At 43.4% G+C, this 21471-nt stretch overlaps 1 protein-coding gene across 1 annotated transcript in view; it reads left to right on the top strand.

Annotated features, from left to right (window-relative positions):
- The window catches only part of SUPT16H (SPT16 homolog, facilitates chromatin remodeling subunit), a 46178-nt gene that overhangs the window by 1226 nt on the left and 23481 nt on the right, over nt 1-21471 (top strand). Inside the window, exons 2-5 of the mRNA XM_080686228.1 lie at nt 17593-17685; nt 19154-19324; nt 20007-20159; nt 20935-21081. Of these exons, the coding sequence (XP_080542354.1) occupies nt 17593-17685; nt 19154-19324; nt 20007-20159; nt 20935-21081 (564 nt within the window). The remainder of the gene's footprint in view (nt 1-17592; nt 17686-19153; nt 19325-20006; nt 20160-20934; nt 21082-21471) is intronic.

Here is a 21471-nt window from a genome sequence, read left to right as displayed (position 1 = left end):
AAGATAAAATGCATTAGATAATTGAAAATAAAATTAGATAATTTTCACAAAAGTTACATTTTATGAAAAGCAAAAATAAGGACTTTATGCTAGACAAGTCCTAAACATAAAATTTATTTTTAAAATTTTTTGTTAGTTTTTAACAAATGTCACATTTTAAAATTTGAACATGATGCATGTTAGAAAAACTCTAAAGGTCCCAATATCTTTTAAAGATTAATACGTGCTAATGTGCTGGTAATAATCAAAAGCCCTCTCTTCTCCCCAGAGACCCCACAATCATATACCTTTGATGTGGAGGTTGTTTCTAGTCTGGGTAATTCAGAGTTTATCAAATTATTTATCCTTTTGAAGCCATTCATGAAAACAGATCAATTTAGAGCTCACCATTCCCCTATGTGATAATTAAATGCAAAGCATGAAACTAGGAAAAACTTGGGGCCTAAAGACAAATTGGCAAACTTAATCTCAAGTGACAGTCTTTAAATCCATGGAAGTTCATTTGTTGGCCCCCATTTTTTGTTTCTCAAAAATAATTAAAATTTATGTTGGCCCACCTATTTAACTAGTGACATCATTTGAAAGGGGGATTGGTAGATGTTGATAAGACCCTGGCATTATAAAGTTGCCAAGTCACAAAAATTACTCAGCAAAATTTTTGGCTTATTATAAAATTTATTCACATTGACTTTTTTATAATTAAATTTTAATAACTATGCTCAGAACCTACTTGTAAAATTTCTGTATGCACAGTCTTTCTAGTAGAGTGCTTTCATTCTGATCTGCTTAAGCAGAGATCATAGTTTTTGGGATAATTTCTGGTTGTTTATTCTCTTGCTGTCCAGAAAGAGTAAAATATGTAGGTGCATGCTATATTTGGTTTGTTTGCACTTTTTCCTTTAAGAAAACTGTCATTGAAATAAGAGAAGAACTTGAAGTTTACTATGTAACTCCCAAGCTTGTGTTGTCAGCTCTCATCTTCAAACCTCTATTATGACAAAAACTAGAGTCCCGGTGCACAAAATTCTTGCACAGGTAGGGTTTCTAGGCCTGGCTGGTGATCAGGGCCGATCGGGGCCCAAAGGTCACTGCGGGGTCGGGAGAGGAGGCAATGGTTGCCTGGCCAGGCATGGAGGGAATGGATGCCGGACGCTGATTCGCCACCGTGTGGTTCCCTGCCTCCCCCACTCCTCCCTCACTGTCACACTGCCACCATGGCAGGTGGGTGGCAGGCTGATCGGGGCTTGTCGGCTGGGGGCAGGGACAGGGCATGGGAGGTTGGCCGCCAGCCCCAAGGAGCGAGCTGGTCCTTGGCCCCCCTCAGGAAAGGGGCTGCGTCTGCTGCCACTCACACCCGGTTTCCCGTTCCAGCCCGGGGCTTGGCCCCAATCAGGCAATCAAGGCCTGCCAGCTGCAGGGAGGGACCACGCGAGGTTGGCCGGCCAGGGGAGGTTGGCTGTGGGAGCACACTGACCACCAGGGGGGCAGCTCCTGCGTTGAGCGTCTGCTCCCTGGTGGTCAGTGTGCATTATAGCAACTGGTCGTTCAGTTGTAACCATCGCTTAGGCTTTTATATATATAGATAACTAAGAAGTTAGCTTGGGTTCCACATCCACTTTTTAGTCTTAGATACTTTTAAGCATAAGCCTTTCAGAACTGTGTGGTTGCACAAGCTAACACAAGGTAGATCAAACTCTTCAACTACCTAGAATTGTAGAAAACCAGAAAGCTATGACTGCCCCCTCACCTTTTTTTTTTTTTTAAATAAGAGTGGGAACTAATGTGGCTCTTAATCTCACCTATCTGGTGGTCAGTGCACGTCATAGCTACTGGCCGGTCATCAAGTTGAGTTTGGGTTAGATATATATTGTGGAGCTACTGCAAATAAGATATATTTCTTACTTACAGATTTCATAACTTATGTCCTAAAAACAATTGCAGTACCACACACTTTTAATTGAATAGAAATTTTTAAAACATTAAATCTAATACCTGAGAAAAAAGGCTCTGCCAAAAATCAAACAGGAGACCTCCATAGTGTCTAGAACTTGTTTTATGACTCTGGGATGTTTGAGTCTAGTCCAATCCTGCCTCTTATTTTAAAACTAGAGGCCCGGTGCATGAATCATGCACTGGTGGGGTCCCTTAGCGTGGCCTGTGGGGATTGTGCCGAAACCGGCAGTCCAATGCTGCCTGCTGCTCCTGCCTGCTGCTCCCACTCATCCCGGTCCTGCTGGGCCTGCTATGGGCTTGTGCCCAGTCAGTCCTGATTGGGAGAGTCTCATGCCTCCGCAGTGACGCTCACCAGCCATGAGCCCTGCGCCTGGCGCCCGTTCCAAGGCGGGTGGGGGGCCGGAAAGCATTCGGCCCTCCGGGCATGCAGTGGGATGCCCTTGCCAGCCCGGATCGGGATCCGTCTCGCTGATGTTCCCACCGGTTGTCGGGAGCCTCCTGGTGGCTTCTTTTATATCGTTTCTTGTGGAGCATCTAGGGAGGGGAAGTGGCCACAGTGCCCGAGGCCAACTTCCAGGAGGCCGGCAGTGCTGTCGGGATTGTGCTGGTGGCACTGGTCCGTCAGTGCCTGGCTCATTCTCCAGAGATTGGACCTGCAGGTCTACTGAGGGAGTGAGTGGCAGCCACCAGGCTGGTGGACCACCAGGATGGGTCGGTCAACTGAGCGGCACTCCCGCTATGGGAGCTCACTAACCACCAGGGGACAGCTCCTGCATTGAGTGTCTTCCCCTTGGTGGTCAGTGCACGTCATAGCTACTGGCCAGTCGTCCTTAGGCTTTTATATATATAGATTAGACCTGCTACAAACAGAAAAGGTTTGCAGCACCTTTGTATTTTTGCAATAGGAAACTCCGGATGTTAGTGGTAGGTCGTGAGAGGGGCGGTGGTCTTCTCCTCTGTCCTCTTACACTTACTAGGTCCTTATTCAGGGCTTCCCAACCTTTTCATGATTGTGATTATTTTTAACCAAGTAATGGGATTAGTACTGTATGTGATACAAGGGGGGAGGTTCCCATCATTCTGGGGTCTTGGCCCCTTTGAGAACTGAGGGATACAATATCCAGGCACAACTATAATTCATTTGAGACCTGCCTATTAGGACATCCTGGACTTCAGTCTATCTGCCTTTTATCCCAAAAGAATTCCGTAAAATATCAAAATCACAGCTGTTTTCTTTTTTGAACATATTTTTATTTGAGAGGGAGAGGGAGGGAAGAAAGAAACATTGATGTGAGAAAAATCAATCAGCTGCCTACTGAGGATCAAGCCTACAACCCAGGCATGTGCCCTTACCAGGAATCAAACAGGTGACCTTTTGATTCATGGAATTAGGGATGCTTAACCAACTGAACCACTCCTGCTGGGAAAATACCAGCTGTTTTCAAAAAGAATGCTGATCCAATGCATTAATTTATGTGACTCAACCTGTCAGGATTGAGACTCCAACCCTAAAAAGAAAATTTTTGCTCTTGGAGAAAACTAACCTGTAGTGTCAGTGCTTCTCCTGAGTGCTGCTCTCTGGCTCTGCTGCTTTTTTGTCATGGACAAATTTTTTGCTCTGGATTGCTTTCCAAGACTAGCCAATTATCTGCTGTGACTTAAGAAATATAGGCAATTCCCATACTACTTTCCCCCGATAATGTTCATCTCAGTTCTTATGGTTCCTTTATCTCTGGAGGGAGATAGGGAAAGGTTTAAATAATGCTTTGTTCTCTTAAGTAAAGAGGGGTAAAGAAGGAAGTAAATGCCTGGACAGGTTGGGATTCGTTTATTCTTGCTTATTCAACTTTTATAGTCTACTCTGTTATCTACTTTTTTATGTTTATTTTTTTATCCCTATTACCGAGTTTAATTAGTGCCTGGCATATCATAGGCATCCAGGGAATGATGGTGATTATTTCTGAGCTTTCATGACTCCCTTTCTTGGTTTGAAAAGATTTTTATCCAGGCTATACTTAGGATGACGGGAAGTCCTGCCTGTCCTGAAACTATCCACCTTCTGCTCCTGTGTAATTTTTTTTAAATATATATTTTTATTGATTTCAGAGAGAAAGGGAGAGGTAGAAAGAGATAGAAATATCAATGATGAGAGAGAATGATCAGCTGCCCCCTGCACACTCCCCTGCGGATGTGCCCCAGCTGGGAGTCGAACCGTAATCTCATGGTTTGTAGGTCGACGCGCAACCACTGAGCCACGCCAGCTGAGCGCCTGTGTAATTATTAATGGTATTCCGGTGTTTTTTTAATTCTCAGAATTGTCTCAGTTTGGATGATAAATTATGTGGGTATCCGAGCTATCATCAGAAACTTCAAAGTGTTTCCTCTTTTAATGCAATACCTAATTGGTTCAAAGGAAGATAGTTGTTCCTGTGCCCTGCAGTATTTCCCCAACTTTTATTATTCAGATACTACCTGCACATTTTTTGCTGATTCCTAACCACCTATATTATTAACTTGCACTTTAAAAATTATTATTTTTTTTTAAGGGTAGATTCATGGTATATATATATATTTTTTATATATTTTATTGATTTTTTACAGAGAGGAAGGGAGAGGGATAGAGAGGTAGAAACATCGATGAGAGAGAAACATCGATCAGCTGCCTCCTGCACACCCCCCACTGGGGATGTGCCCGCAACCAAGGTACATGCCCTTGACCAGAATCGAACCCGGGACCCTTGAGTCCGCAGGCAGACGCTCTATCCACTGAGCCAAACCAGTTAGGGCTAAAAATTATTTTAATCAAGTAATACATAGGCTTGAAAAAAAACAAATAGTTCTAAAAGCCTTTTTATTTTTTTTTTTATTTATTTTTTTTTTATTTATTGATTTTTTTACAGAGAGGAAGGAAGAGGGATAGAGAGTTAGAAACATCGATGAGAGAGAAACATCGATCAGCTGCCCCCTGCACACCCCCCACTGGGGATGTGCCCGCAACCAAGTTACGTGCCCTTGACCGGAACCGAACCCGGGACCCTTCAGTCCGCAGGCCGACGCTCCATCCACTGAGCCAAACCGGTTTTGGCTAAAAGCCTTTTTAAAAAGTCACCTGCCCTTGCCCTGGCCGTTCGCAGCTGTTAAGAGCATCAGCCTGCAGGTTCGATTCCCAGTCAAGGGCGTATACCTGGGTTGCAGGTTCGAAAGCCCCCTACCCACCCACCCCCAAATGGGAGCACATTCAGGAGGCAACCAATCAGTGTGTCTTTCTCTCATCAATGTTTCTCTCTCCTCCCTTTCTCCCTCCCTCCCTTCCTCCTACTCTCTGAAAATCAATAGGAAAATATCCTTCAGTGAGGATTAACAACAGATTTTTTTAAATAAATCTTTATTGTTCAGATTATTACAGGTGTTCCTCTTTTTTTCCCCCATAGCTCCCCTCCACCTGATTCCCCACCCCACCCCATGCCCTTACCCCCCGCCACTGTCTTCATCCATAGGTATAAGATTTTTGTCCAATCTCTTCCCACACCCCTCACACCCCCTTCCCCTTAGAATTGTCAGTCCACTCCCTTTCTATGTCCCTGATTCTATTATATTCACCAGTCCATTCTGTTCTTCAGATTTTTTATTCACTTGATTTTTAGATTCACTTGTTGGTAGGTATGTATTTGATGTCATTTTGTTGTTCGTAATTTTTATCTTTACCTTTTTCTTCTTCTTCCTCTTCTTAGAGAAGACCCTTCAGCATTTCATGTAATCCTGGTTTGGTGGTGATGAACTCCTTTAGCTTTTTCTTGTCTGTGAAGCTCTTTATCTAACCTTCAACTCTGAATGATAGCTTTGCTGGGTAGAGTAATCTTGGTTGTAGGTTCTTGCTGTTCATCACTTTGAATATTTCTTGCCATTCCCTTCTGGCCTGCATAGTTTCTGCCGAGAAATCAGCTGACAGTCGTATGGGTGCTCCCTTATAGGTAACTAACCGTTTTTCTCTTGCTGCTTTCAAGATTCTCTCTTTGTCTTTTGCCCTTGGCATTTTAATTATGATGTGTCTTGGTGTGGTCCTGTTTGGATTCCTCTTGTATGGGGTTCTGTGCACTTCCTGGACTTGTAAGTCTATTTCTTTCACCAGGTAGGGAAAGTTTTCTGTCATTATTTCTTCTAATAGGTTTTCAATATTTTGCTCTCTCTCTTCTGGCACCCCAAAAATTCGGATGTTGGTACGCTTAAAGTTGTCCCAGAGGCTTCTTACACTATCTTCATATTTTTGGATTTTTTTCTTTTTGTTTTTCTGGTTGGGTGTTTTTTGTTTCCTCATATTTCAGATCTTTGGTTTGATTCTTGGGGTACGTTGATCTACAGTTGAGTTTCTGTATATTCTTTATTTCAGACAGTGTATGCTTAATTTCTGACTGGTCCTTTTCCATTTTTTTGGCATTCTCATTAAGATCCTTAAAGGTCTCACTGAGTTTCTCAGAGGTTTTTAGAAGATTCTTGAGTAACCTTATAAATGTGGTTCTGAACTCTATGTCGTCCAGTAGTTTGCTTTCCTCCATTTCTTTCATTCGTGACATGTTTCTTTGTCTCCGCATTTTGGCTGCTTCCCTGTGTTGATGGAGTGGCTTTGTGTGGTAGGTGACCTATAGGGGCCAGTAGCTCAGCCTCCCCAATCACCTGAGGTGGACGCTCTTGGTACACCCCTTTGTGGGCTGAGTGCACAGTCTTGGTGTAGTTAAGCCTTGATTGCTGTTGGTACACAGGGAGGAATTGACCTCCAGGCCAACTGGCTGTGAGGACCCGCTGTGTCTATAATGGGAGAACTGCTGCGCTGGAGACACGCTTATGGTGCAGGACTTGTTTCAGTGGGGCTTTGGTGCTCACTGAGTCTGCCTCTTGAATGTGTCACTTATGGATGTGAGGAGTTGAAATCTGGTGTCTCACACTGACCACTAGGTACACTGGCTTCTGGATCTCCAGTGGGGTGCAGGTCAGCTACCGTCTGAGGCTACCCAGCAGGCGCTACAGCGAGAACTACAGTTTTCTCCTCTTTGCTTGGGGTTTGGAAGTTTTGGAGCTGTCTGACCCAGGCTGCAAGTTTGCTAGGTTAAGCTGCGATAGGGCAGGCCATTCATATGTTAAAGCCGCTGCTTGGAGCTTGGGTGGGTTTGTAGATTGTACAGGGCGGGGTCTCAGGGCGTGACTAGGCTAGGGCGTGGCAAACAGCGATGGCTGCCAGTTAGCCAGCTCTGCATCTCCGACCCCGTTCCCGCGTACAGCGCCCCAGCATTATGAACAATTATTCCTGTGCGCAGCCCTGCAAGCAAGCCTCCCTCACTTTCTGACCCCACGGCAGACAGTCCAGCTTCTCCCTGTAGGAGTTTGGATCCCCCACGTCTCCCCAGAAACTGGAGTTCGGAGTAATCGGGAGCTTGTCTCCCTTCAGGTTGAAAACAGCGGCACTCCCAGTCACCCGTCGCCAGCCCGATTCACTCGCCTCCATACCTCAGCTTTTCCGCGCTTGTGCACCCCTCAATGCTGTTTGCTCTTTCCTTCTAGTTGTAGAAATTCCACTCAGCCAGCTTTCCCGTGGTTCTGGGTGATAGACGTTTTGTCTTTTAGTTGTAGTTTTGAAATTGTTGTGAGAGGCAGCAGTTTAGGTGTTTACCTACGCCGCCATCTTGGATCCTCTCCTCAACAACAACAAATTTTTATGCCATCACACCTATTTTAACTTTTCTACCTCCTGACACTTAAAATTTCTTCTCAATACATTGTTATGATAGATTTTAAACATTTAGAAAGGTAAAAGAAGTTTACATTAAATACCCATATACCAGTGGTCGGCAAACTGCAGCTCACAAGCCGCGGTTTGCCGCTCTGTTGACTAATGAGTTTGCCGACCACTGGATAGGGGCTTAATCACAAGGAACAACAGCAGCCTGTAATTATTGGAATCGAGAGTCTAGGTCAGTGGTCGGCAAACTCATTAGTCAACAGAGCAGCAAACTGCGGCTCACGAGCCGCAGTTTGCTGACCACTGCCATATACCCACCACCTAGATTATACAATTAGCATTTTATTACACTTGCTTTATCACACATTTGCCCTTCTATAAGTTTTTTTTTCACAGTTTTTAATAAAATCAGTAGTTTACATAGTTAATGTTCATGTAAATAGTTTCACTGGTTGGTGAAATAACAGAACAATTACCTTCCCTTTTCCGCTATGGTTTTTATTTTTCCTGGCATTCATGATTGCCTCAATTTTTCTACCTTTTTAAGTGTACTCAGCCCTAATTTTTGTCCTGTGGGTCTGTCATAATCTCATCAATCTTTTATTCTAAAATTCTTGCACTCTTCAGACATTTTATTCTCTGTTTTTTAAGTACTACCACCACCACCTATCCCACCCTTCAACTTTACATTATACCATTCTATCTGTATAGGTTGCACTCCAGGCCTATTGAACCTTGGGACTTCCCAATGATGAGTCCCCTATATCCTATAGCCCATGTCTTGAGTTTTCTCTATTAAGAGCATTTTCTCGAAGAGGTTCTTAAGAAAGAATACAGAAAATATGTATTTCTTTTTTTTTTTAATATATTTTATTGATATTTTACAGAGAGGAAGGAAGAGGGATAGAGAGCTAGAAACATCGATGAGAGAGAAACATCGATCAGCTGCCTCCTGCACACCTCCCACTGGGGATGTGCCCGCAACCAAGGTACATGCCCTTGACCGGAATCGAACCGGGGACCCTTCAGTCCGCAGGCCGACGCTCTATCCACTGAGCCAAAACGGTTTCGGCGAAAATATGTATTTCTTGAGCCCTTGTATGTCTTAAAAAGTTTTGTCTCTACTTTTAATAATGCAGTTCAGTGGATATAAGATTCGAGGTTGAAAATCACTCAGAGTTGTCAGAATTGAAGCTATTATTTGTCAGTCTTCAAGCTTACAGTATTTTGAGAAGGCTGATCTGATTCTAGTTCCTGTCACAAATCAAAATGAGGCTTGGCTATATTCATCCATATAAAGAAAAGCAATATGAAACTGGTTGGAAGCTCTGCATGAATGGAGCCTCTCAACTTGTTGGGGTTATTGTAGAGTGAATAGACTGGCTCAGTCTATGGAGGACCCCCAAATGTCAGTGTCTGAAGTGTTTTCTCTGAATTCAGTGAAGATGCACAGAGAAAAAAAATCCTTTCTTTTCTTTGGGCATTTGTTCCCAATTGTCATTCAAAATGCAGACTTTTGTTTAATTCCCCAACATTTTGCACTTTCCTTCTGCTGGGCCTAATATCTGAGTCTATAGCTTTCTGAGTTAATTTCTTCAGAGAATAAAGCAAGTCTTTTTGTGGAGAGATTAGGGATTGTCTCAGGGCTTCCAAGAACTGGAGGGGTTCTTCATTTAAACTTTGTGACCAGACCTTCTGTTTTTAGCCTTGAGCTCATCCATGTACAATATACCCTATCTACCTTCCTTGATACTTGGTGCCTCCTGAATCTGAGCCCATTGGGGCTCTACGAGATATGCATATTTATCATCAGTATCTTCACAGTGAGAATACTTGTAAAGCACTTAGGGTGTTGCTGTCCCAGCTCTGATTAGTCACTTAACCACTCTGTCCATTTCCTCTTCCAAAACAGTCTGACTTGGATGTTGAGTGGAACAGACAGATTGGAAGGTGTCAGAATTTGGAGACAGAAAAGATTTGGTAGATGTTGAGAAGCTATGCATACCAGGGGTCACTGCTGCAAGATAATTTATCTATAGAGGGGAGCATAAGGGTTGCAAGTCCAGATTTAACAAGGGGTCCAGTCTGAGTCCTGAAGACCAGCCTACGCAGGAGAGAACAGATTAGGAATTGGGGACCTTGTAAGTAGCACCAAATTGAGTCCCAACCCCCTCAAAATGGCCAGACTGGCATTTGTAGCTGGCTGTGGGGCCGGTCCATGGGCAAGCCTGGCACTTTAAAATCACACACACAGCCCTAACCAGTTTGGCTCAGTGGATAGAGCAGCCATGGGCAAACTACGGCCCGTGGGCCGGATCCGGCCCGTTCAGCTGTTCTATCCGGCCCGCGGAGCCGAAAGAGCGGAGGGTTCTCTTGTTCTCCCCTCCGCTCCTTTACTTTGAATTTATGTTAGTTCACACAAACACTCCATCCATGCTTTTGTTCCGGCCCTCCAGTCCAGTTTAAGAACCCATTGTGGCCCTCAAGTCAAAAAGTTTGCCCACCCTGGGATAGAGCGTCAGCCTGCGGACTGAAGGGTCTTCCAGTCAAGGGCATGTACCTTGGTTGTGGGCACATCCCCAGTGGGGAGTGTACAGGAGGCAGCTGATCGATGTTTCTCTCTCATCGATGTTTCTAACTCTCTATCCCTCTCCCTTCCTCTCTGTAAAAACAAACAAACAAAAAACACACACACAAAACTAGCCCCCTCCATTCCAATATTTCAAAATGAATTCCAGATATTACTTAATCAAAATATTTTAGTATTGTATATAGCTTATCATGTGAGTTTTACAAGAAGATTATTTAAAATCTCCCACAGTTTCGCCAAAACCGGTTTGGCTCAGTGGATAGAGCGTCAGCCTGTGGACTGAAAGGTCCCAGGTTCGATTCCGGTCAAGGGCACGTAACTTGGCTGCGGGCACATCCCCAGTAGGGGGTGTGCAAGAGGCAGCTGATCGATGTTTCTCTCTCATCGATGTTTCTAACTCTCTATCCCTCTTCCTTCCTCTCTGTAAAAAATCAATAAAATATATTTTTTTAAAAAAAGAGATATTTTAAAAAAAAAAATCTCCCACAGTTTCAGACTTTTCTTGTTTTTTGTGATTATTGTTGTTAATCCTCACCTAAGGATGTTTTTCCATTGATTTTTAGAGTAGAAGGGAAGGGGGAGAGACACAGAGAGAGAAACATCAATTGGTTGCCTCCTGCACATGCCTTGACCAGGGCTGGGGATCAAACTTGCAACCAAGATACATGCCCTTGACCAGAATCGAACCCGGGACCATTCAATCCGTAGGCTGACATGCTATCCACTGAGAAAACTGGTTGGGACCAATTTCAGACTTTTTAAATGTAATCTTTATAAGGCATTTATACTCCTCAAAGGGTTTGAAAATAAAAAACACTGTTCCCGACTTTAAAATACTTGGTTTGATTGTAATCTTTTTCATTGAGTCACATTTTAAGACAAATTTTATCCAAATTTATTGTTTTTAATATCTTAAATTCTGGTGCTATTATATTTCTTCTGGGGTTAGAGCTGATTTGTTTTTATAAAGACTCAACCAAGAATATTCTATGAAATGGTCAGAGCAACTGGTTCCAAGAGAAATTAGGGTTCATCCTCTTACCTTTTTAAAAATATATATATATATTAGAGGCCCGGTGCACGAAATTTGTGCACGAAGCGGGGCGGGGGGTGGTGTCCCTCAGCCCAGACTGCACCCTCTCCAATCTGGGACCCCTCAAGGGATGTCCGACTGCCCGTTTAGGCCCGATCCCAGTTGGATAATCCCTCTCACAATCCAGGACTGCTGGCTCCCAATCGCTCGCCTGCCTGCCTGATTGCCCCTAACCACTTCTGCCTGCCAGCCTGATTACCTCCTAACCACTCCCCTGCCGGCTTGGTCACCCCTAACTACCCTCCTCTGTCAGCCTGGTTGCCCCTAACTGTCCACCCCTACAGGCCTGGTTGCCCCCAACTTCCCTCCCCTGCTGGCCTGGTAACCCGTAACTGCCCTCCCCTGCAGGCCTGGTTGCCCCTAACTGGCCTTCCCTGCAGCCCTGGTCCCCTCCCAACTGTCCTCCCCTACAGGCCTGGTCGCCCCCAACTGCCCTCCCTTGCAGGCCTTCCCCACCCCCCCCACCCCCCGCGCAACTGCCCTCCCCTGCTGGCCTGATCGCCCACAACTGCCCTCCCCTGCCGGCCATCTTGTGGTGGCCATCTTGTGTCCACTTGGGGGCAGCCATCTTTGACCACATGGGGGCAGCCATCTTGTGTGTTGAAGTGATGATCAATTTGCATATTACTCTTTTCTTAGATAGGCTACTAGAGGCCCAGTGCATGGAATTTGTGCATAGGTGTGGTCCCTAGGTCTGCCCGGCGATTAATGTGCAAGAGTCTGGCATGGAAGGGCAGGTTCCAGCTGACCTCTGGGCCCTGGGCAGCACCTGGGCTCCCAGGCCCCCATGCTCCCCTCTCTGCCTGAGTCATTGGGCCCCTGCCAGGCTCTCTCAGGCTCCATCAGGGCCCGTTGGGATCAGCAGCACCTCCACTGCCACCCTTTGCCAGCGCCACGTTGCCTGCCATGTTCCATGCCGCCCCCTGGTGGTCAGCACACATTCTAGCAAGCGGTCGAATTCCCGGTTGAGGGAACAATTTGCATATTAGGCTTTTATTATATAGGATGTGTGTGTGTGTATGTGTTCCTTTTTATTGATTTCAGAGAGGAAGGAAGAGGGAGAGAGAGATAGAAACATCAGTGATGAGAGAGAATCATTGATCAGCTGCCTCCTGCACGCCTCACACTGGGGATCAAGCCCACAACCTGGGCAAAAGCGTTGACCAGAAATTGAACCGTGACCTCCTGGTTTATAGGTTGACGCTCAACCACTGAACCATGCCATCCAGGCCATCCTCTTACCTTTTTGATCAGCAGTGGAAAACTGCACATTTTACTAGTATATGAGTTGAAATCCTTGAGATTTGGGGTTTTTTCCCTATCAAAAAAAAAAAAAGCTGAATGTGTGGGTCCTTTTTTTTTCTTCTCTGCCTACTTTTAATTGTATTTAGGTTCCTTTGGATGATTTTCCCATATTATTAATGATTAAGTCACAGGATTTTACTCTGTATACTTTAAAAAATGAATTACTGTGTATTTTCAATTTTTGTACATGTTGATGCCTTTTTCTTTGTTGAAATTTTTGACTCAACTAAATATCAAAAAATACTAAAGGGGACTTTCTGGTTAGTTTCAGTATTTTTTTTAGTATCTAAAACACATGAGCATTAAATACAGGGAGTGCCTGTTACTAATTTCGGGAGGTTATCAAGGTAGCAGTAATATTACTGACACAAAAACCATGTTTATTAAAGAACTAGGGGCCCAGTGCACGAATTCATGCACGTTGAAAGGAACTGTGGGCTGCAGGGTTGTGGTGGCCATAGGGGCAGGTCTTGGCCCATCCTCTGCACCCCCACCGCGGCCCCCAGTCCCCTGTCTGCCTGCAGCCCTGCTCCCACACACTGATAGCACCAGCCCCGTTTGCACCCACTGACGGCGCGGAGTGATTGGGGCCAGTGCCAGCAGCACATGTAAGTAGCGGCACCAGCAGCAGGTGCGAGAGGCGGCTGCTGGCCCCGATCGCCCTGTCAGGAGCAGGGGTAGGTGGAGGTGGAGAGGCCCTAAGGGGTGATCAGGGCCAGCAGCGGGTACGAGTGGGGCTGGTGCAGGCAGCAGGTGTAAGCACCGGGCAGGACTGCAATGCATGGGAGCAAAGAATTTTCAGTAACCACCAGAGGCTTGCCCCGATGACAGCAACTGGCGCCCTGCCTTGGTCTGGCGCCCCCGCTCACCTGTTCCACCATCTCACCGCAGGCAACACCCTCCATGTTCTGCGCGCACCCCCTGGTGGTCAGCGCATGTCATAGCAACCGGTTGTTCTGCCATTTGGTCTATTTGCATATTAGGGTTTTATACAGATAGATTGGAGTGTACATAGCAAAAATTTGACCAACCTGAAGAAAAACATTTTCTCACTGCAAATCAATGGGTGAATGGATACAGTTTCTAGTAACTTCTTTTAGTTATATGTTTTGTTGGATTATTTGGCAACCATAACTCTTAAAATGTGGAGAAGAGTCTTAGTGGATGTTTTTCTTGATTTTACCAAGTCAGGAAGGTTTGACCTTATAACCCACAAACAATTACCAGTCCTTTGGGCTGATAGTGCTGTCCAGAAGTGGTTAATGGTTAGAGGACTCACATGTAAACTCTTAATTTCAAAACTTACTACAAAGCTGCAGTAGCCAAAACAATGTGGTACTAGTGTAAGGATAGACATGTAGATCGATGGAATAGAATTGAGAATCCAGAAATAAACCTTCACGTTTACATCATTTGATATTTGACAGTGGTGCCAAGACAGTTCAGTGGGAAAGACTAGTCTTCAACTTACAGTGGTGAAACAACTGCATATCCACATGCAACAGCATGAAGTTAAGCCCCTTCCTCACACCATATACAAAACCAACTGAAAATGGATCATAGATCTGAATATAAGAGCTAAACTATAAAACTACTATAGAAGAAAGTATAGGTATGCCCTTGAGTTAGGTAAAGCCTTCTTAGATACGACATCAAAAGCATAAGAAGCCCTGGCCGGTTTGGTTCAGTGGGTAGAGCCTCGGCCTGCGGACCGAAGGGTCCCGGGTCCAAGGGCACATGTCTGGATCGCAGGCTCGATACCCAATAGAAGGTGTGCAGGATGCGGCCGATCCATGATTCTCATCTATGATGTTTCTATCTCTCTCCCACCCTCTCCCTTCCTCTCTGAAGTAATTAAAAATATATTTTTTAAGAAGCCTAAGAAAATGCCCTGGCTGGGTTGCTCAGTTGGTTGGAGCATCTTGCCATACACCTGGTCAGGGCGCACATACTTAGGTTGTGGGTTTGATCCCCAGTCGAGCGCTAATGGAAGGCAACCGATCAATGTTTCTCCCCCTCTCTCTTTCCCTCTCCCTCTCCTTCTCTTTTCTCTCTCTCTTCCCTTCCCTCCCTCCCTCTTTCTAAAAAGTATCCTCAGGTAAGGATTTTTTAAAAAAGCACAAGAAAATAATTTGGATTTCTTCAAAATTAAAAAATTTATGCTTCAAAGGGCAGCATTAAGAAAGTGAAAAGAACCCACTGGGTAAAAAAATTTGCAAATTATCTAATAAGAGACATCTCTAGCATATAAAAAGAACTCTTACAATTTAATAACCCTATATAATAAAGAGGTAATATGCAAATTGACCCTCATGCCGTACCGCCAACATAAGATGACTGCCCTATCCAGCTCCTCCCCCAGCCCCACCCCTGATCAGCCTCTCACACCCCAATTGAGGGTGGGGCAGCTAGCCAACCCTCCCCCCCCCCTACGGCCCCTCACTCAGGCCAGCCACGCCCCCACGCTTTCCTGGGGCTGGGGGTACCCCAGGCAGGCTGCAGGCATGGCGTTGGTCAGAGGCAAAGGTCCTGGCTGTCCCTGGCCTAGAGAGTCCATAAAACCTCAGCAGTGACCCACAGACCAAGACTGAGTGGAAAGGTCCCTGCCGGCGCTTATGGCTCAAAGTGTCAGGAGGAGGCGGAGCATCTTGAACCTGTAACCCTGGCGTCTACATACCAAGCCTTGGGGCACACCACACCAGTGGAGCCTGTGGGTGAAAGGGGGAGAGCAGGGAGCTGGGAGGGACCTAGAGTCTTCGGGAGCAGCCCACCTGCTGAGGTTGCTGTGACCCGCACTCTCGGGCTTGGTCAAAGCCCCTGGTCAGCTCTGCCGCTTGCCTTCCAGGTGTGGCTAGCCCTGAGCCGGCTGGTGTTTCGCTCAGAGAAGGAGCTGTCACTAGGCTCAGATTTCTTTTAAATAAGAGAAATCAAAGAGCTGAGAGTAAATATCCTCCCAGCCCCTTCCTACGCCCCCAGGCAAGGAGGGCTGGGGATGAGGGTAATGGAAAATGGCTGCTGCTTTGCATTTTATAATGAGAAGACTCCTGCTATGTAGAGAGGAGAGCTGATTCGTTTCCAGCAACACCTGGCGTGTTCCCTGCCCCAAGCCCTGAAGCCTGACAGCATCTAGCAGAGGTGTGTCTGCACAGCCATGTTGGCCTGGCTCCTGGGACGTTGGGAACAAGTTTGAGCTGCATTGATTTAAAAAAAAAAAAAAAAAAAAAAGGTAAAGTTTGAAAAACACTTCTTTGTACTCAAATGGCACTATAAAATGCAGATTACAGCTTCTATGTTGATTTTGAGGCAGAGCGCAAATAGGTTCCTGGGAAAAGCAGAAAAAAACAAAAGGAAAGGAAGAGGATTCTGCCATCCATAGCACTGAACGTTGTTGTTTTTTGTGTGTTTTTTGTTATTGTTTTTGTTATTTTTCCTTCTGTTCTTCAAGTCAGTATATGCCATTTAAACCACTTTATGGCGTTAGGTAATGAGCTAATGCTTCCTCTATTAAGAGCAAGCAGCAGTGCCTTTCATATGAGTCACATTTAATCCATTCAAATGGAGCATACTGAGTGGAGAGAATGGTATGTGTCATTATATAAAGAACTTGGCATTATGATGCTATCTAGCTGAAGATCTTATTTTGCAATTTAGAGAATGTAGACAAATCAGGCATTGAAAGTGAATGTGCGTGCTTAAGTGCATGACTTTATGTTCATCCATAACGACCAAACGACTGGTCACCAGGAGGTGCATTTATGGGTCCCGTGGCGCAGTAAGCCTGGGGTCTCGTGGCGCAGCGGGTCTGGGTGAGGCTGTGTGGCACAGGCCAGAGCCAGGGAACCTGAGGCCGCGCCCCCTGGTGCCGGGACGTGAGGCTGCGTCCCCCACCCGGCGGGGCTTGACAGGGGTAGGGCCAGCCAGGTCTTGGTGTCACCCAATGGGGGTGAGGCCGGCTGGACACTGCTATTATAGAGAAAGGGCAAATAGCAATATTAAAGTATTTCCTCTAATTCCCTTTTAATGTGCATGAATTTCATGCACCAGGCCACTAGTAAAGTAATAACACACGGAACGGGCAAAGGATGTGAATAGGCACCTCTCCAAAAAGGTATACAAATGGTCAGTAATCACGTGAAAAGGTGCCCAACTCATTAGCCATTAGGGAAGTGCAACTCAAAACTACAGTGAGATACTACATCACATCTATTGGATGGCTATAGTAAAAAAGACAACAATATTAGTACGTGAAGAAATTGGAAATCTCATACATTGCTGTTGGGAATGTAAAATGGTGTAATCGCTTTGGAAAACAGTCTGGTGGTTCCTTAAAAAGTTAAACAGAGTTACCATAAGACCCAGCAATTCCTCACCTAGGCATATACTCAGGAGAAATAGCTCCACGTTGAAACTTACATGAATGTTCATAGCAGCATTATTTATAATCTCCAAAAAATAGGAATAACCCAAATGTGTAGCAATTGATGAATGGATACAATATGGTATATACATACAATAGAATACTGTTATTGAGCAATAAAAAGGATGAGGTACTGAAACTTGCTACAACATGGATGAACCTTGAGAGCATGTTAAGTAAAAGAAGCCAGACACAAAGGTCACATGTTTTACTGTTGCATTTATATGAAATGTCCAGAATAGACAAAACCATATAGACAAATTAGATGAGTTAGAGGGAGATGGATAATGATTGCTAATGGGTTTGTTTGGGGGAGGTGAAGATGTTCTAGATTGTGGTGACAGTTGCATAGAGCAATGGCTGTGAAGTTGTCAAGTAAACGTACCTTAAACTTGGAATTCCTTCTGGGAAAAAATTATATACATTTTAAGTAAATACTGAAGTCGCTATTCCTATTTTGCCTGGTATAAGAAGAAAATGACCAAATTACCTACTCTTTTCAGAAAGGAGAAGATGAATATGCTAACATTGATGCCATTGTTGTATCAGTGGGTGTTGATGAAGAAATTGTTTATGCCAAGTCAACTGCTTTACAGGTGAGTTCTTAGCCCTGACCATCATTGAATCATCTACTGCACTGTTCAATATAGTAGCCATGTAAAAATTTAATTCCTCAGTCCCAAATCTCAAGTACTCTATACTGGCTGCCATATTAGAGCAGATGAGAATATTTTCATTTTAAAAAGTTTAGTAGACAGCACTGATCAGAAAATAAGGAAAAAAGAGAGGTATATAAATTGGGACAGATTTAACTATATATCAAAAAAATCTGAACAGTGATTACACAAAATATTTCTTTTTCTCTTGGATAGTCTTCAGGGATCCAGGTTTTTTTCCACATCTCTACCATTTATAGAGTTTAGCCCTTGTGCTCATGGTACACAAATTGCTAGAGCTTCAGTCATTACATTTGCATTCCAAGCAAAAAGAATGGAAAAAGGGAAGAAAATTGGAGATCTCCTTCCCTTTTTAAGGAGACTTGCTTGAAGTCCTACAGAATATTTCTACTTACAATTTATTGGCCAAAATTTAATCTGTTGGCCATACTTAGTTGCAGGAAAGGATGGGAAATAAGTCTTCATGCTGAGCAGTCTGCCCAGCTCAAAATCCCATCTTTTAAAATACATTTTTATTGCCAAAACTGGTTTGGCTCAGTGCATAGAGCGTTGGCCTGCGGACTGAAAGGTCCCAGGTTCGATTCCAGTCAAGGGCACGTACTTTGGTTGCGGGCACATCCCCAGTAGGAAGTGTGCAGGAGGCAGCTGATCGATGTTTCTCTCTCATCGATGTTTCTAATTCTCTATCCCTCTCCCTTCCTCTCTGTAAAATATCAATAAAAATATATTTAAAAAAAAAAAGAAAAAAAGAAAAAAATAATAAAATACATTTTTATTGATTTTAGAGAGAAAGGGGGAGGGAGAGAGAGAAACATCAATGATGAGAATCATTTATCGGCTGCCTCCTGCATGCCCTCTACTGGAGATTGAGCCCACAACCCAAGCATGTGCCCTAACCGGGAATTGAACCCTGACCTCCTGGTTCATAGGTCGACGCTCAACCACTGAGCCACGCCGGCTGGGCAAAATCCCATCTTTTTTAGAGAGAAAAAATTAATAGTTGGTACACAGCTAGCAATATTTGGGAGAGGTAGAATGCACTATTCCCTAGGGCTTTATTCTGCCCCATTTTATGCACTTCTGCCCTAAAAATATGATAGTTTCTATAAACAGAAACTGCCCCAAGGTTTGATGGTCTTTGTTATGGAATATTTCATACGTATAAAACTAGATAAAATAATAATATTAAACTCCTGTTTACCCATTATTTAGTTTCAGTAAATTGTCAACTGGTCAATTTTATTTCATTTGTCCACATCCTGGCCTTCTCCTACCCCTGATTATTCTGAAGTTAATTTCACATAATCTTATCTTAGAAATATTTCTATACAAGTACATTATTTTTTTTATCTGTAAAAACTTTTGTCATTATTATATTTTCCGATAGACATGGCTCTTTGGTTACGAACTAACCGATACTATCATGGTCTTCTGTGATGACAAAATCATTTTTATGGCCAGCAAAAAAAAAGTGGAGTTCTTGAAACAGATTGCCAACACTAAGGGCAATGAGAATGCTAATGGAGCCCCTGCCATCACACTGCTGATACGAGAAAAGGTCAGAACTAATAAAGAATGTGTCATAAATGTGAAAGAATGTTTATAAAAGTGATCAACAGAAATGCCTTCTAGGAGTTTAAAAGAATATGAGGGGAAGGTTGTAGCTGAAGGTGGTTGTAATTTCAAAGTTTTGTCACATCTTCATTGTTAAGAAGAAAAGAGTTGAACAACCTGTCAGTTCTTTGGCAAAACAAACTTTATCTGTCCATACTCAAGGATACTGTCAACTTAACGATTGTTTTCATCTGAGTACCTTAATTTGGAACAAATAGCTTCAAATATCCTTAAGGAAATTTAGATATACCTTAGTTCTAGTTTTTATTAAATGTAATTTTATTTTTTAATTTTTTTTTTTTTTTGGTCATACTGCTCACCTGACAAAGATTTTCTTCTCAGAATACTGTTCACCTATATATTTGAGTTTCTCAGCTGTTCCTGGGGGAAAATGATCTTGTCAACTTTTATTGCACTTCGCCTAAGCATATAAAAGTATACAAAGAAATGTGTTAACTTTTGGTTTGTTACTGTTTGCCCTAAAGAAGTGGGTAGGGCCTGGGGATAGAATTTTTTCTTTCCAGGGTTTAGAGTATTTGTCTCTGCTGTTTTTTACTAGTAGTACATAAATGTCTTAATTCTAAAACCAGTTGACAAACCCCTCTTCTTCCCTGTGACACCAATAGAATGAAAGTAATAAAAGCAGCTTTGACAAAATGATTGAAGCCATTAAAGAGAGCAAGAATGGCAAGAAAATTGGAGTGTTCAGCAAAGACAAATTCCCTGGAGAGTTCATGAAGAGCTGGAATGACTGCCTCAACAAAGAGGGCTTTGACAAAGTAAGAATACTCCTGGAAAGAAGCAAATTGAGAGTTGAGAAGGCAAAAGTGTGATGGACCTCCATAACAGATAGTGCAGAGAATATGGGAAAACTACATTCTTTTACATTTCCATTTTACATTCCCTTTGGCTGACCAGTAATCCTTTATTTTATTTTATTTTATTTTATTTTGAAATATATTTTTACTGATTTCAGAGAGGAAGGGAGACAGAGAGAGAGATAGAAACATCAATAATGAGAGAGAATCATTGATCAGTTACCTTCTGCAGGCCCCACACTGGGGATAGAGCTCACAACCTGGGCATGTGCCCTGACCGGGAATTGAAACCTGACCTCCTGGTTCATAGGTCGACACTCAACCACTGACCCACACCGGCCAAGCCAGTAAGCCATTTTACTTTTCACTTAGGTGTGAGGCATTCAGGAGATAGTTGAGCTATTTAGAGTAAGTCTCCTGTCCAGAAAAATTTTGGTTGTTTTCCTCTGATCGCCTGCCTATCTTTCTTCAACCTTTATAAGAATGTCTAGAGAGGGGCATTTACATTTAAAATGGTAGTTTAATGCCTCTTAAAATGTACACAGTGATCTGGTAAAGAGTTACCTCAGATGTTTATTCAATCCAAAAAAGGAACATTTAAATATTCTGGAAACTACTAATGAATTGTTCGCTAAATAACCTAATATCATCACTTATAATATTCACTTTGGGAGAGATTAATTTATTTAGCAATTCTCTATCTGCATGTTAAAAACTCTTACCACTTTGACTGCAGATAGATATCAGTGCAGTTGTGGCCTATACCATTGCTGTAAAGGAGGATGGGGAGCTCAACCTAATGAAGAAAGCAGCCAGCATCACCTCTGAGGTCTTCAACAAATTCTTCAAAGAAAGAGTCATGGAAATAGTTGATGCAGATGAGGTAAATGGAGAGTGGAAAGTCTTTTTACTGTTTTAATAAACCAGAAGTACCTTACCATGCAGTGTTTTGGTATGTTCAGCTTCCTTTAAAATTAAGACTTTGATAATTAAGTTCATGGTGTATCATTGTGCCAGCTCTCTTTCAAAATAACTATAGCCCTGCACTATAGTTTCTTGTGTTTACCCAATATTTTACTTGAGAATTTCTTAAATACTTTCGATTTCCACATATTATTGTCTAAATTTGCTTTGGACATATACCAGTATGTTATCTAGTGCACAAATCATTTCATAAGATTTTTATAGCATCCTAAGGGATACCAGGATATATGTTGTCATCCATTGATAACATCCAAAATTGCAGCACCCCTTTTTGCCACCCTCTAGTAAG

Source organism: Plecotus auritus, assembly GCF_963455305.1.
Source record: "Plecotus auritus genome assembly, chromosome: 1".
Lineage (NCBI taxonomy): Eukaryota > Metazoa > Chordata > Mammalia > Chiroptera > Vespertilionidae > Plecotus > Plecotus auritus.
This window is presented reverse-complemented; position numbering and strand designations above follow the sequence as displayed.